This window comes from Zalophus californianus, chromosome 8 (assembly GCF_009762305.2).
Source record: "Zalophus californianus isolate mZalCal1 chromosome 8, mZalCal1.pri.v2, whole genome shotgun sequence".
Taxonomy (NCBI): Eukaryota; Metazoa; Chordata; class Mammalia; order Carnivora; family Otariidae; genus Zalophus; species Zalophus californianus.
This window is the reverse complement of record NC_045602.1, coordinates 103,918,613-103,932,559: the sequence shown is the minus strand read 5'-3', so window position 1 is coordinate 103,932,559 and position 13,947 is coordinate 103,918,613. Positions and strand designations below refer to the sequence as shown.

Here is a 13,947-nt window from a genome sequence, read left to right as displayed (position 1 = left end):
ATTGTTCTAGATTTGCCAGGGAGGTAAGGGAGAAGGAAAGGTAGCACGTGCCTCCTTTTTGAGGTCTAGGAAACATGACAAGGGGTATAGGAATTGGAGGGCAGCATGCCATTACAGCTTTACAAAATGAAACAAAACAAAATCTTTCTTTGTTTTAGTGCAAAAAGAACTGAAACAAAAGACAGCGTTGTGAGCAAATCATGGAGCAGCAGGGACATTGTGGGAACTTCTAGTGACCCAGTGATGGCGGAGATAACGAGGAGGAGGGGTGACAGTTGGGCTTCAACCAGTCCCCCATCAGAGTCCACAGGACAAGCAGAAGATTACATAAAGGCAGCCAAGAGCCACTGGGGGCTTCCTGTTCAAAAGCTGGAAAATGTTCATCAGACCCAGCCAGAAGACACTAGCAGCCAGCAAAAACCTCATTTCGGGGAGTGGTTAGAGACAGGGCTTCTAGGCAGGAGCCCTGTCTGTAGCTGTGAGTCAGCATCACCAGGTCCAAAACAAAGTCCACAAGGGGCCAGAACACAACAGAAACGCAGGAACCGGGGCTCTGCAGAAGATGTCGACCACCACAAGAGAGTTTCTCTTGGAAGTGATCGATTAGTCCCAAGAGAAATAATAGTGGAAAAAAGCAAAGCTGTCAGGGTTTTGCCAACCTCAGAGCTGTCAGATCCGGGGTTACTTTTGAAACAAGGTTTGGCAAAAACGGCATCTAATGAAGAGTTGCATGTTTTGGAAAATCTCTCCTCCGGACATCTTACAAAAAATCAGCCAGGGCAGGCACAGCAAACCGGCTCAGCCACAAACACTGAAAGATTATCTGCAATCCGGAGCAGCCCAACCAAGAAAAGAAAGAAGTACGAAAGAGGCCACTAACTTACTTAACGGGGATTGCAAACTTGTAGTTGGGTATATAATGGCTGAAGGTGCGGAAAGAGAGCGGTGTGTTTAGCTGTCCTGATGTTAAAGGAATTAGAGTGATTATTTTGTATAGAAAGTAGAGCTCCGTGTGAGGGTTAATTTTTAACGCATTCATCTGCAAGAGGCTATGTGCTTTTTCTAACAACATTGCTACTTTCTCATCATACTGTTTTGTCTTCAGAGCCATTCACCTTGTCAAGGTTGACCCCATTCTTGAACGAACTGCATGAAGAAACCAGGCATGTGCCTTTGTGACTCATCACTGGGCAGACCATACAATGGGCCACATGAAGACAGTGCTGTATCTAGGGGTACAATTTCTCCTCCTGTTCCTCAGCCTGAGTTGGGCAGAAGTGAAGGAACAGGCTAGTGGTCCTCAATATCTGGTTCTGGGCCCAGCATCACCATCTGAAAATGCGTTAGAAATGCAGACCTTGGGCCCCACCCCAGATCTACTGAATGAGAAACTCTGGGCGATTCTGAAACATGCTCAAGTTTGAGAACCACTGGACTAATTGGAGACTCCCTAGTGTTTGTTTCCTCCAGCCTGACTCCCATGGCCTCCAGCTCATCTGCCTGAGGCCCACATGTGGACAGGCACCCCCTCGTGCCCCCTCAGACTTGTAAAACACCTGGGTTCGGCATCTGAGCTGCTCTGTTCCTGGTTTCTCTACAGCATGGTGGCCACAGCACCCACAAAACTGTTACTTACCCTAAGAAGTGCTAGAAGTTTATGGGTAATTTGACTCAGCATTAGAGGAAGACATTAGAGGGAGAGGCTTGTTCTCCCTTGTAGCCCAGGCATGTCCCTGTCCCTGCCCTTGCCCCCACCTCTAAGATTTTGGTTAGGTTCAGGAAAGATTAGAACCCAAGGGGAACTCAGTGGCCAGAGTTTCCAGTTTCCCAGTTGGAAGGCATCACAAACAGTTTGAATTTCAAAACAGGAGCCTTCCATTTGCAGTATCACCCACTAATGTCTCCAGTGGGCTTGCTGAAATGTCACAGAGTGAATCATTGCAATGACTTATTTTGGATGGACACCTACTAAAGATTTTCTTAACCCAATTTCATTCTAAAATAGGGGAAAAACCATATTCAAAGGCCACCCATCAAATACATCTTTTTTTTTTTTTTTCTGTTCAACATTGTGTGGTCCTTTGAAGTAGCACCTCCCTAGTAACAAGGAAAATCAAGTATATTCCCAGAGTGTTAGAGTTAGCAGAAAAATAACCCAGAAGAGGCCCAATGAAATAAAAGAATATGGAAACAGACACAGTGTAGGTGGTTCAGAATGCTTAAAACTAATTGTGGTTTTGTGTCTCTAGCTCATTCTATACTTGTCTCTGACTTCTTTCCCACTTGAAGGGTAGGACTCCTTAAGAGGCAACCATACTCCCTGACACCATTTTGGGTCATGCAGTTCGGTGTTGGTCACTACCCTTGGCCATGAACGTAGATGCTATTCCTTTGCTGTTCCCCACACTGCCTGGACACCTGTCCCCTTCTCGTGGTCCCAGCCTCACCACCCCCACCAGGAACATGGCCTGCCCACCGGTGACCTTTCCTCTTCCCGCAGGTTTTTCCCTGCTCTTAGCTGATTCCAGTCAAAGCATTCTGTAGGAGAAGAGGGAGCCCAACAGAATACTAACCACAGTCGAGCAGATTGTATTCATCCATTTGGGAGTAGACTGCACAGAATGGAAATGCTCCACTGTGGGCCCCCTCTCTTGGAGTGACAACTGTTCTAGGTGTGCTCTTCACTGAAGTCAGGGGCAGAGTGTGTCACTGAATATTCTTGAACAGAATTCTTGGAACAGTTTAAACAGAGGGGGGCCCAAAGAATAACCCGGGTGATCGGCCAAAAAACAATAAGCTCCCTGGAACGGAATCTCAAATAAAAAAGACAACCATTTCAGAACACTAGCTGTTAACCCAGCACTAGAAGGAGATGTTTGGAATGGAGGCACCAGAGAAAAGCTTTTAATTGAAAAGTTTTTATTTCATTTATTAACTGGGGCCTGCACAGTGGGTAAAGCCAATCCTTGTGATTTAATGATTTTCTCTCAAGAACAGCCTTGGCTTTAGAGTTTGGTGTATTTGTGGAGATAACAATTACTGTGACCTCAAAGGGAAAATAGCACATTTGGTTGTACGTTGATAGGGTCTTTCTCACAGCGCACATGTACGTGGGATTGTGACAGGATTAACGGAGCGAAGAGCTCTCTGGTTCTGCACTGTGGCCTGTGTCTGAGGAATTTTGCCTTTAAGCATTTTCTCCCACATGTCTGAAACACCCCTGGATCTCTTAGTACTGGAGTGGTTGTGTAATTCTTTGGATGTTTGAAAGTACAAAGGGGAAAATGGCTGCCAGGTTTTATTGTTGCTTATTAGCTGGGAAATGCAGAGTTCTCCACGACTGGGAGTGGTATGTGTGTTGACATTCTTAATAATCTTATTAATTCCTCATCTGAAAATCTGAGAGCCTATCAATATTCTTAGACAAAAAGAACAAATTCTTCAACCACTTAATAACCCAAACTCAATTTATATTCAAGTCCCTGTAATTCTGATGCTTGGAAGAAATGTGGGTCCAATTCTGTTAATGTTACAACTTTGAGCTCCCTATCTCAGTGTCATGGCTTCTAAGTCACATCCATGTGCTTTCAGATGACTTTTTAATAGATTGATGTTGAGTGTTGTGTTTTTGTTGTTGTTGTTTAATGTCTATAAACAAATCTCTGAGAACAGTCAGTGTGATTTTTCTTACACTTTTTTTTTTTCTTTGCCACTGGAGGTTAACTGTTGTCCAGATATGCATGTAAATTGTTAAATGCAAAGGAGCAACTGTTTGGGGAGAGAGGAGTGAGTGCTATAGCTTTTTTGTTTATTTATGTTAAAGAAGTAAGAAAATGTATTTCATTTTATAAAAAGCAAGAATCATTAAAACCTCTATAGTTTGATTTATGGAGAATATAGCTTATTTCTTATCTCAATATATGTCTTAGGGATAACAGTGGGATCCCAGTTAATTGTTTGCTTCTGGTGTCATGTTTGGATTTTAGCATGAATTGTTTTGCATCGCACGGTCTTTGATTTTAGCAAGAGCTTGGTAAGGGCAAAGCACCTAAGGGAAGGAAACCTCTACGCCCAAGAGTCGGCCTGGGATCACAGTGCTGCCATTCCCAGTTTCCTTGAATTCCTTCTTGGCAGGCCCCACTGTCCTATTTCCACAGAATTTTAGTGAGTGGCCTTCCTTTTGAGGTAACAGATGCCTCTCCTAAGAGCCAAAAATCCTCCCTTCGGTGTTCCATGACTTGAATATGGAAATCATTTCAATTTCTTCTTTTCTCTTATGAGGAAATTTCCATGTTCGTTTTGTTAAGACGATAGAGTTCATTCCTTGTTATTGAAACACTAATGAATTGAAACACGGTGGAGCAAGTGAAAAATTGAAATTATGCTGATTTCTGTTAAGTAGTTTAAAATCTTCCTTAAGTAAATTAAGCATTATAAAATGAAGTTAATGCAGATAATTACTCAGGACAGAAGTAACTATATAGATCATTGGTACTGCAATTTAATGATATAGTTAAATTCTCAGAAATCTGCAGAACTCCTTCTAATTTGGTTTCTGTATTTATTTAACAAGACAAGGAACAAATGTATGTCAATGTGTGTGCTTAACAGAGGGGACTTGAGTGGATGAAATTATTACCTTTAATTGTGGAGAACTAAATACTGGACTTGAATCACATTCAAGTAAGTTTTGTACAGCATAATATTGCCATGTATTACTTTATAATTGCCGTTAGAATTACTTATCAAAAATCTTGATTCTTAAGTTAAACAAGAATCAGGAAAGCCATACGTTTGGCCCCAAAGCATCTGATCAGGTGACTGTAGTTGTGGATTTGACAGAACCCCAGAAAAAGTTTTATTAGTCAAGTTAGGAAGCTAGACGTTGCAGTCATCACCAGGAGAGTTCTTTTTTCCCCATCGCAGTTATCCTGTCGTTTGTTTTGTTTAAACTGCTTAAATAGTTTAATGTGTCTGAAAGTACATGGGTCAAAGTAGTATGTAGAGGAAACGAACCTACTTTATAAATAAAAAGTAAAATTGTTTAAAAAAATTAAATGAGTGTGTATCACTTTTCTCCAAAACAAGTGAGTTAGCCCCAAAGAATATACATCCAAAATGCCCTTTTCTGAACATGTGATTTAAAATTATATTCTCTTAGAGATTTTTTTTCCTTCTTGAAGCAACTCTGAGGTTTTGAGCACTATGTTAAAATAATCCCAAGGAGCTCTGCTTCTGAACATTTAGGTCTGGAGAACCCTGTGTGGGATGTTGTGATTAAATTGGCCCATAAGATTCCGGGGTGGTCTTTACAATTCAGATATGTTCCCATTTCTTCCAGTTGTGAGCTAAGAGAGATCCCTCTTGTGAGAGGTTAAAGTATGCAACCTTGACTCCTTTCCAGAAAAACCTTGACATTTCCCAAGTGGATTCATTTCCATTTTCTAAGTGGATCTAGTCCTTGTTCACCACTGAATGAAGTCCTGGGCCAACTCTTTGTCTACACTGCCTGTTATGATGGGATCTCAGGCCCCTTTGATTGCTTGTATGTGTATCTCCCCTCGGATCTGTACCTAATCTTTCAGAGGCATTTCAATATGAGGTTGGGATAATACATTTGAAAAGCTGTGTGTGAAATGCTGAGAACCACTGCAGTCGATGAAGCAAAGCGCCTTTCTTAGTGGTTTGCCCCTGCCGGCATGCTGGCTGGCCTGGCCCACGGGGAAGCTGACCTGCCCTGGGCCTGGGGTCTGGGCTGGGGATCCATAGCCTGGAGATGGCGTGGTGCTCCAGGCTGCAAACCCCGGGTTCAGGCTGCCGCTTTGCCACTAGTTGGTTTGTGTGTTTTGGGACAAGTCTCTTAAACTCCTGGGCCTCAGTTTCTTCCTTTGTCAAATAAAATTCTCTCTCCTATTTTAAGTGCCACACTGAAGGTAAACACCACTCCCATGTGGTAATTTCTATATCCATTTAAAAAACAGGTTCTTCCCACTGGCCGCACTTGGAATTACCTGAGTAGCTTCTAGTTAAATCAGAATCCTTGAAATTTGTCCTGAGTATCAGCAGTTTTAAAAACGCTTCAAACACTGATTCTAGTGAGAAGCCATAGTTAAAAATTGTTTTAAAATGTAGGGGGTTTGGTGGGTGTGTTTAAATAGTGGATGTTAAAAGAGGCAGGGTGTGCTCAGAGCTGAGTGTCCTTTATAAGGGGGGCGTGTAAGGAGTGTGCCTACTTTCAAATGAATGAGAAACACTTTGGTGACAAGGTGTCAATAGGCGTACATTTTAATCACACAAAGAGATGTGTTTTGTTTTTCCCTTCAGGCCCTCTATGTCAGTACTGCTGCTTTAGACCCAGCACATCAGAGCAGCTTCGTCTTTGCCAACACTGAGAAATTGTTGCCCTCATACAGAAGACGGGTTTTTAAAGCACCTAAGTAATTGTCTAGGGTTTGCCTTTGATCCATGATCATTAATATCACTAATAAGCTCTCGAAAAGTGCGTGTGAATCTCAAGTTCACATTTGGCAGGGCTGTGGAAGAATGAACGCTTTTAAAATAGTTTGGCTCAGAAAGCACATCTGAAATAACCCTGTGGGAAAATCAGGAGAATTTCTCATCCTCCAAAGGATTACCTAGGATGAGATGCTGACCTTGTATTTTAAGTTCGGTTACATTTCTTAAAACCTCATTCATTACCCAGCCTGATTTATTTTAGTGGGCGAAGTAGGCTGTGGGAGGGGACTCCAGTGATGTACAGTGTTCTTGTTGGCCTTTTGTTTTCTCCACAGTTCCCAAAAGATCATCACGTAAATATATTTCTTTAAAACACACATGCAGACCAGCTTCCTCACGAGATTTACTACAGCTTTTCTCTCAGAAATTAGAGCTGAAGATTCTCTCGTCTTCAGGCTTCTGAGGCGATCAAGCCCCAGAAGGCCGAGTGTGTGCAGGGTGAGCAGAGCGCTGACCTCTGCCGGGGAGAGGTCAGCTCAGCACACAAGACTCAAAAGGGAGGAAGAAAAAGCAACTCCTCAGCAGGGAGTTTGACTTGCTTTAGGGCAGAAGAGATTTTATAAATAAGTTCCCAGTCTCCCACGCCCTCTCACCGGCTCTTCTATTACTGGTCCTGTCTCCGCGCTTAGATACACACACACACACTGTCTCTCTCTCTCTCTCTCTCTCTCTCTCTCTGACGTGGGGACACAGACACACAGCTCTTACTTCCACTTGCTGCCTCACATCCCTCTCTCCACCTGCCCCGGGAACTGTGCGTTGCACTGCAGACCCTTCTCAGGAGGAGGCAGGTGATGGATTGACTGGGAATTTTTCTAAGCCCAGTGGCTCATAAGGCCTTTTCTCTTCCTCCTTAACAGGCTCAGCTGGTGAGAAGCATGCAGAAGGCTCTTTCCCAAACCCACTGTGGGTGCCTGGGAGGATTAATACCAGCCCATCCATTCCTGTTGTCACAGGGAGAAGGTGGAATGGTGAATTAGGGCGACCTCCAGCCTTGATGTGGCAGACTGGGTGTTTGGGATGTGTCCCAGTAGGAGGAGCCCAGAAGGCCCTTTTGTAACAATGCCAGAATGAATCGAGGCTTGTGAAGCTACAGCACTGCTTTGATTTAAAATGCTTCCCTGGTGAGCCTTTTCCCAGTGTCTTCTCCTTGGTGCAGTGACCATCTAGAGCAGAGTGGTGACTGCATGGGCAGACCCCGGGACAGCTAGTAAAGTGTCCTCCGGTGGCTCCCCAGTGAAAAGTGCTCATCAATACGAAGGTACTTCTGGGAGAAGAGCTCTCCATGTCAAAGATTCAGGGGATCTGCTATTGGGGTTCTTGTTTTGCTGCTAATTATCTCTAGCTAGAAGAACCTTCTGGATCTCAACTAAAATCTCTATCCAGGCTCAAAGACAAGAATACTGTCCATCTGTGAATTTTCCACATCAAATTGGCTTTGTTTTCTCTTGAAGATAGTATTCCTCAACACCGGTTTATCAAATTGCGTGTTTTGGATCCTGGTTGTAGAGACGATTTTGGCTGTTGTTCTGCAAGTTTATAAGGTCTCATTCTAGTCCTGATAACATTTTAGAAAACCTCGCTGAACTTAAGAGAAACCTAAACTTTCTGTCACTGGCTATGCATGTTCACCTAAGCCAGCTGCCCCTCTGAGGGCAGGCTCAGGACAGAGCAGATGGTACGAGAGGAAGTTGGGCTTGATATTTAGCTCTGACTCAGTCCAGAGCAAACGGCCACTGCGCAGTGAGGACAGCCGAGGAGGGAACTTCCTTCTAGGGAAAGGCTGCTTGGTGGGAGGGGGCCATTACCAGGTATTTCTGGGATGTCCAGTCCTCTGAAAACCTCCTCAAGAAAATGAATCAAACATTATCACACAAGGAGAGAAAACTGACCCAAGACCATGTGTCCTGGAGTCCTGCAAGGCCAAGCACCTGGGCTTACCTCATCTGGCTCTAACTGTATAAAAGGGTAGGGAGGTTGGATGTGGAAGACAGAACCATGTTCTATTACTTTTAGAGGCTGTCAAGAGCTGTCTACACTGGCAGACCACTCACTTTTGTAGAATTTAATTGGGAACCAAGTTTTTTTGTGGTCCTCTAGTTCATTCTTGTCTTGAATGCACTTTTCTTTCTGCTACACTGTTAGATAGCAGGCACTGAACTGATTGGGGAAAAGCTGATGATTTGTATAGCCAGGACCCACACCACCATATGATGGAGCCTGGGACAGCTCCCTTTGGAGGAGAACTTTGCTGTTGCTGTATAACAACCATACGTTTAGCAGCTTGCAACAGTGCAAATTGATTATCTCACAGGTTCTGACACTTTTTAGCTGGATCCTCTGCTCTGGGTCTCATGAGGCTCTGAGACCTTAGGGTGTCAGTCAGGCTGTATCTTTATCTGGAGGCTCAACTAAGGAAAAACCTACTCCCAAGCTCCCTTGGGTTTTTGACAAAATTCAGTTCCTTGCCGTTTTAAGACTGTGGGCTCCATTGTCCTGTTGGGGATTGGCCAGGGGAATTCACTCAGCAACTGGAGCCCATTCTCGGGTCCTTGCCACATAGCCTCCTCCATCTCAAGAATGAAGAAATGTCCCTTGTGCCGAATCTCTCACATTTTGTATCTCTGACTTCTCCTGTGACCAGCCAGAGAAAAAACTCTGCTTTTAAAGAGCTCCTGTGATTAGGTCAGCCCCACTTGGAAAATCTCCATAATTTAAGGCCAGCTAATTGGGGACTTTAATGACATCTGCAAAATCCCTTCACAGCAGTACTTGGATTAGTGTTTGATCAAATAACCAGGGCCCAGGAATCTCTGGGGGCCATCTTGGATTTCTGTCAACCCCCAGATCCAACAACCCTTCCTTAGCTCTTCTCAGGCCCGGGGCCCAGTTAGTGGCGAGAACAGAGACTGTCATTGGAATCTAGCTGGATTCCTTAATCTTTTAGTGGACTCTATATCCTATCCCACAGAGCAGTGTTCTTTCTTCTTCCTGCAGCGCTTTTCATGAATACAAACAGTGGCACACATTTATTATCACCATTTCACGGATGAGGAAACTAAGATGCAAAGAATGTCAGAAACTTTCCAAAGTAAGTAGCAGAGCCTAGAATCCAGGTCTGTCCAACCCCAAGGCCAGAATTTCTGCTGTTGGGCTGCAGCTGTGTGAGGTTAACACTGCACAGGCAAAAAACACCATGCCAGAAATCGGGAAGGAAGAGCTGTGATTGGAATCAAGGAAGTCTGGCTCCAGAGCATATGCCTTTGCCACTCAGCAGACAGCCTGGCTTTGCACACTGAGAAGGTGAAAACAACAGGCCACCCATCAGGCCCATGTGGAGGCACAGCGCCCTGGAGGAAATGTTCAGGACCTCTTTTGCTGAGTGTTGTGCCAAGAGCTCCCAGGAAATGCAGAAATTCTGGGGTCATGGCTGTGTGGGGAGAGCCCAAGGCTGTGGTGAGGCCTTGCCCACCCCCTTCAGGCCCCTTCCCACTGGCTTTCCTTTTGCTCACAGACACTTCTGTAGTTTTGTGCAAACCTGTAGCTGTTTCACATTCGTGCTCTCCCTTTTTGTGTTGGGCCTTGATTCCATTTAAAAAACACTTCCACACACCAACCGGCAGAGCCAGAGAGAGCCCCCAGAGAAAGAATATCTGTTAACATCCTGAACTTGGAGGGCTTACATTTTGGTCTCCAGGACAGGGTTTTTCCTAGTCATTCAGTGTGGGTGCCTCAGCACATGGGAAATTTTTGCATAATGTGTAGTTCTGGCCTACCCTGACACGACAAACAGGTTGAAGATGACTTGTGGGATATGTTCCTAATCCCTCCGTGGTGGGTGGGGAGAGCACGGGGGAGTAGGCTTTTTGGGGTGTTGGGTGGAGGAAGGAGAGCTGCCCACAGACAGTGCCAGGAACTCCCAGATCTGCCTGGGCTGGCCCAGCTGCACGCTGGACGGGGCGAACTGCATCGCATTCAGGCTACTAGGATGTTAGTATTTTTCAATGCTCAGGTGATTTTTTTCTATGAATAACCTGGAAGTAGCCTGTCGGGTGAAGCAGGAGTGTTTAGGGAATGTGGGATGAAGCCGAATCACATTGGCATAACCTGACACTGGCCAGGACCCTCCCAACCCCCTTTCATACACCGAGAGCAGCACCAACGCCCTGAGAGGTGTAAAGTGTGCGTGCCTGCCGTGCGCGTGTGCAGAGGAGTAGGCTGTAGTGAGTGGGGCTGTCGATTTCCTTTCTGAGCCTCTTTTCCTGCAGGCTTATGTTCTAGTTCTGTGAAGCAGAAACTGAGAAGGAAATCTGAAGCTGCCCAAGAACAAAGGAACCACCTCCGAAGGGACGGGGCTTAGCCTTTGATTCAGAAAATACCTGTTGCTGTCAGATTTATAAAGATGACACTTTCTAGGCAAAACCTGCAGGAGGCACCACTCAGACTGGGGACAGTGTCTCTGGCAGCTCTCTGCAACCTCCCGTGAGACTTTGCAGCCCCTTTTCGTTAACCACTGTTTTCCCAATTCTGTACCTTTGAAATTCATACCAAAGGCAGGATCGGGACATAAATCTGGCAAATTCCCAGAAACTGCAGCAACCCAAGCAGCAGGAGCCCGAGGTTCTAGTTCCGGCTGTTGCTAACCCTCTGTGTGGCCTTAGGCAAGTCCTCCAACCTCTCTAGGCCTCAGTTTCTCCTCCTGGGTTGGAGCCTTTAACGGGTAAGGTCTCCAATTGCAACCCTGTCCAGAGAATCTTAAGACGGAGGCTTTTCAACTATGCATGTCTCAGCACTGATGAAATGAAGCAGCTCTGCACTCTTCAGGGGCAGAGTGGGAGCCAAGCCATTTGGTTGCCTGAGTAGTCATTAGGAAGCCAGCTGCAAACTTGGATTCCCCTCAAGGACCACGGAGGAGCCCCACTGGCCGTGCCAAGAGAGCTTCTCTTTAAAACAAAGCTGTTACTTTCATGTTGCTGGCATCTGCTTTTGCTCTCAGGATAATTCAACCCTCGGGTGCCCTGGTGTGGATACTGCAGGGGAAGGGGCGGGGGTGGGGTCCGGGAGGCAGCAGGCAGGCCTCAGGTCCAGGTTCTTATTGGTTTAAGAGCCTTCACTCTCTAAGGTAATTTTCCCGACTTGCGCGTATCACAGGTTAATACCAGACCCATGCCTAATGATACATAATTTAAGACTTGTAAAAACTGCCTGGGACTTGAAAGAAACACACTCTAAGCCAGGAAGGTTGTGCCCGGCATGCAAGAGCAAGTAACACAGGTGGAATTTATGTCCAAAGCAAGGGAACCGCGCCCTTTTGACACGCTCTGAAAAGGTGCCATGCAGGAGTGTCATGAGACCCAGGGCCCCGTGAGCAGCACCTCCACTTGCCCTTACTCCCTAACCACCATCGGAAGGCAGCTGTTCACAAAGGGAAATTCGTTATTTTTAATAGTCCCAGAAATATCTCATGGATTCGAAGTGACGCAACAAGATTGCCCTAATGGTTTCTAACCTTTGTTTTTAACACTTCTGGGGCCGGCACCCTGTAGAACTGCTGCAGGGCACCCTTCTGCCTCCAGTAACCAAGCTGTCTGTTGGCATTGTTGGAGACTGACATAGCCCAGGCCGGGATGTTTAGCTGCTTGTGGGGTTGGAAAAAAAAAAATGTTAAGAAAAATAATTGTTGTTTTTGCAAACTATCTATTTAAAAACAGAACCTCAGGAAGCAGATTTCTGTTCCAATGCTAGGATGAATCAGAGCTCACAAAGTATAAATACACATTAGCAGGAGGAGGCTTCCCATAACCCAGTGCTTGTGTGTCTTCCCAGACCAGGAACCTCTGAACTCCTGCTTCTCATTCCCAGTAGAGGCAAGGAGCCGCAGCCGAGGCGGAAATGATAGAACATTGCCCAGCCCAAGTTGCAAGCTTCTGTAGGTCCGTAGGACCTTTTTACTCTTTAAAGGCAACTGGCCTTTAGCTACACACTGGCTCACCTTTGGATAGACAGGTGTACACCGTTGAGGAAGGTGGGAAACCCATGCTCTTGTTCCTTGGGCTCTTGGGCATCTAAGAACTCTTACCAAATAAGTTAACTTTGACTCACTGACCCCTCAGATCAGCCAATAAACATGAAGCACTTAGACCACAACTTGCTCAAGGGGCAGTATAATTATTTTACTTAAAAATGATGTCAGGTGGCAATTTAGCAACAAACTGGCTTGCAGGCTACTTAATTCAGTTTAAGAGGGAAGAAAAACATTATAATTAATGAAGAGCTTATACTTTAGTACTTTAGTAGAGTTGTTCTTAAATTTTACTATACATAAGCCAGAGAGGAAGGGGAGGGAGGGGAGAGAGCTTGTTGAAAATACAGATTCCCTGGCCTTGGACTCTTGGACTGGGCCTGGGAATCTGCATGGAGAGAAACCCGCTTCTGAGTGTTGCCCAGTCTCACTGGACTTGTCATCAATTAAAATAGAGCCACCCACCCCCTTTTCTGATTTTACATTGTCTAAGTCTGGAATCTCAGCACAGTCAGCTTCAAGTTAATTCCTTACTGGAGTTTCATGGTATGGTCTAATGCTAGGGTTCGAGTTGGTCAAATTTCTGGACTAAAAATTCTTTCTCTTCCAGGGTTTGCTTAAAGAGGGCCCAGGACATTGATGGGGAATAGGAAAGGTATGGAGTCCCTTCTTTCCACCTCGTCCCTGAGATAACCAGGGCTTCCTTGCCTGATTACCTCTACCTGGAGAAGGGGAAAAACTGCCCTTTACAATTCAGGGCCTGGCTTTGAGCCATGCCCAGAGGAACGTGATCTCTGCCTTCTCACTACTGAGAAGTCTTCTTAAAACAACAAATGTGAATCTCAAGATCACTTCCCTCCTGGAATAAAGAATTGCAGAGGCTCATTAAACTTTTTTTTCTCTTGGCACAAAAGCACTTGGCAACTACCCAAGGAATTCTGGGGTCCTGAAGAATCCAAGTTCACAAACCACCGGAGCAAGATATTGCTTCAGAAGGGTGTTTGAGTTGAGCACTGCTAAATCGGACGGTGCCCTGGCTCACTGGGTCTGTACCGGAACACTTCTGTCACCCCACTTTGCAGAAACCAGCTGTTCACCGGCAGAGATTAGGGAAAGTACTGCTATACCAGAGCAGGGAGATGTCGTGGGAACCCAGACTCGCCAGTGTCCAGGTCCTCCGGGCTGCCTTCCCAACAAGCCCAAACGGACTGCTCTGGATTCTGACTCCTCAGTGCTCTGCTCATGCACAGGAAGCTAGGGATATTTTTAAAGCCCATTGCCCCTTCTTAAACAGACGCCCATCAGAGAACATAGTTCCTAGCCTGGTAGAAGAAAACTCCCAAGGAAGAAAAAAAACCTATGCAAACCAGAGGTGGGCAGATGGCCCGACTGTGCAGCGCTAGGGGACA

At 45.5% G+C, this 13,947-nt stretch overlaps 1 protein-coding gene across 2 annotated transcripts in view; it reads left to right on the top strand.

Annotated features, from left to right (window-relative positions):
• LOC113937357 (SLX4 interacting protein) overlaps nt 1–5,010 on the top strand; it is a 193,028-nt gene extending 188,018 nt beyond the window's left edge. For both annotated transcript variants that reach the window (XM_027621549.2, XM_027621548.2), the window contains one exon: nt 159–5,010. In XM_027621549.2, the coding sequence (XP_027477350.1) occupies nt 159–879 (721 nt within the window). In that variant the 3' untranslated portion in view covers nt 880–5,010. The remainder of the gene's footprint in view (nt 1–158) is intronic.
• The last annotated feature ends 8,937 nt before the right edge of the window (nt 5,011–13,947 follow it).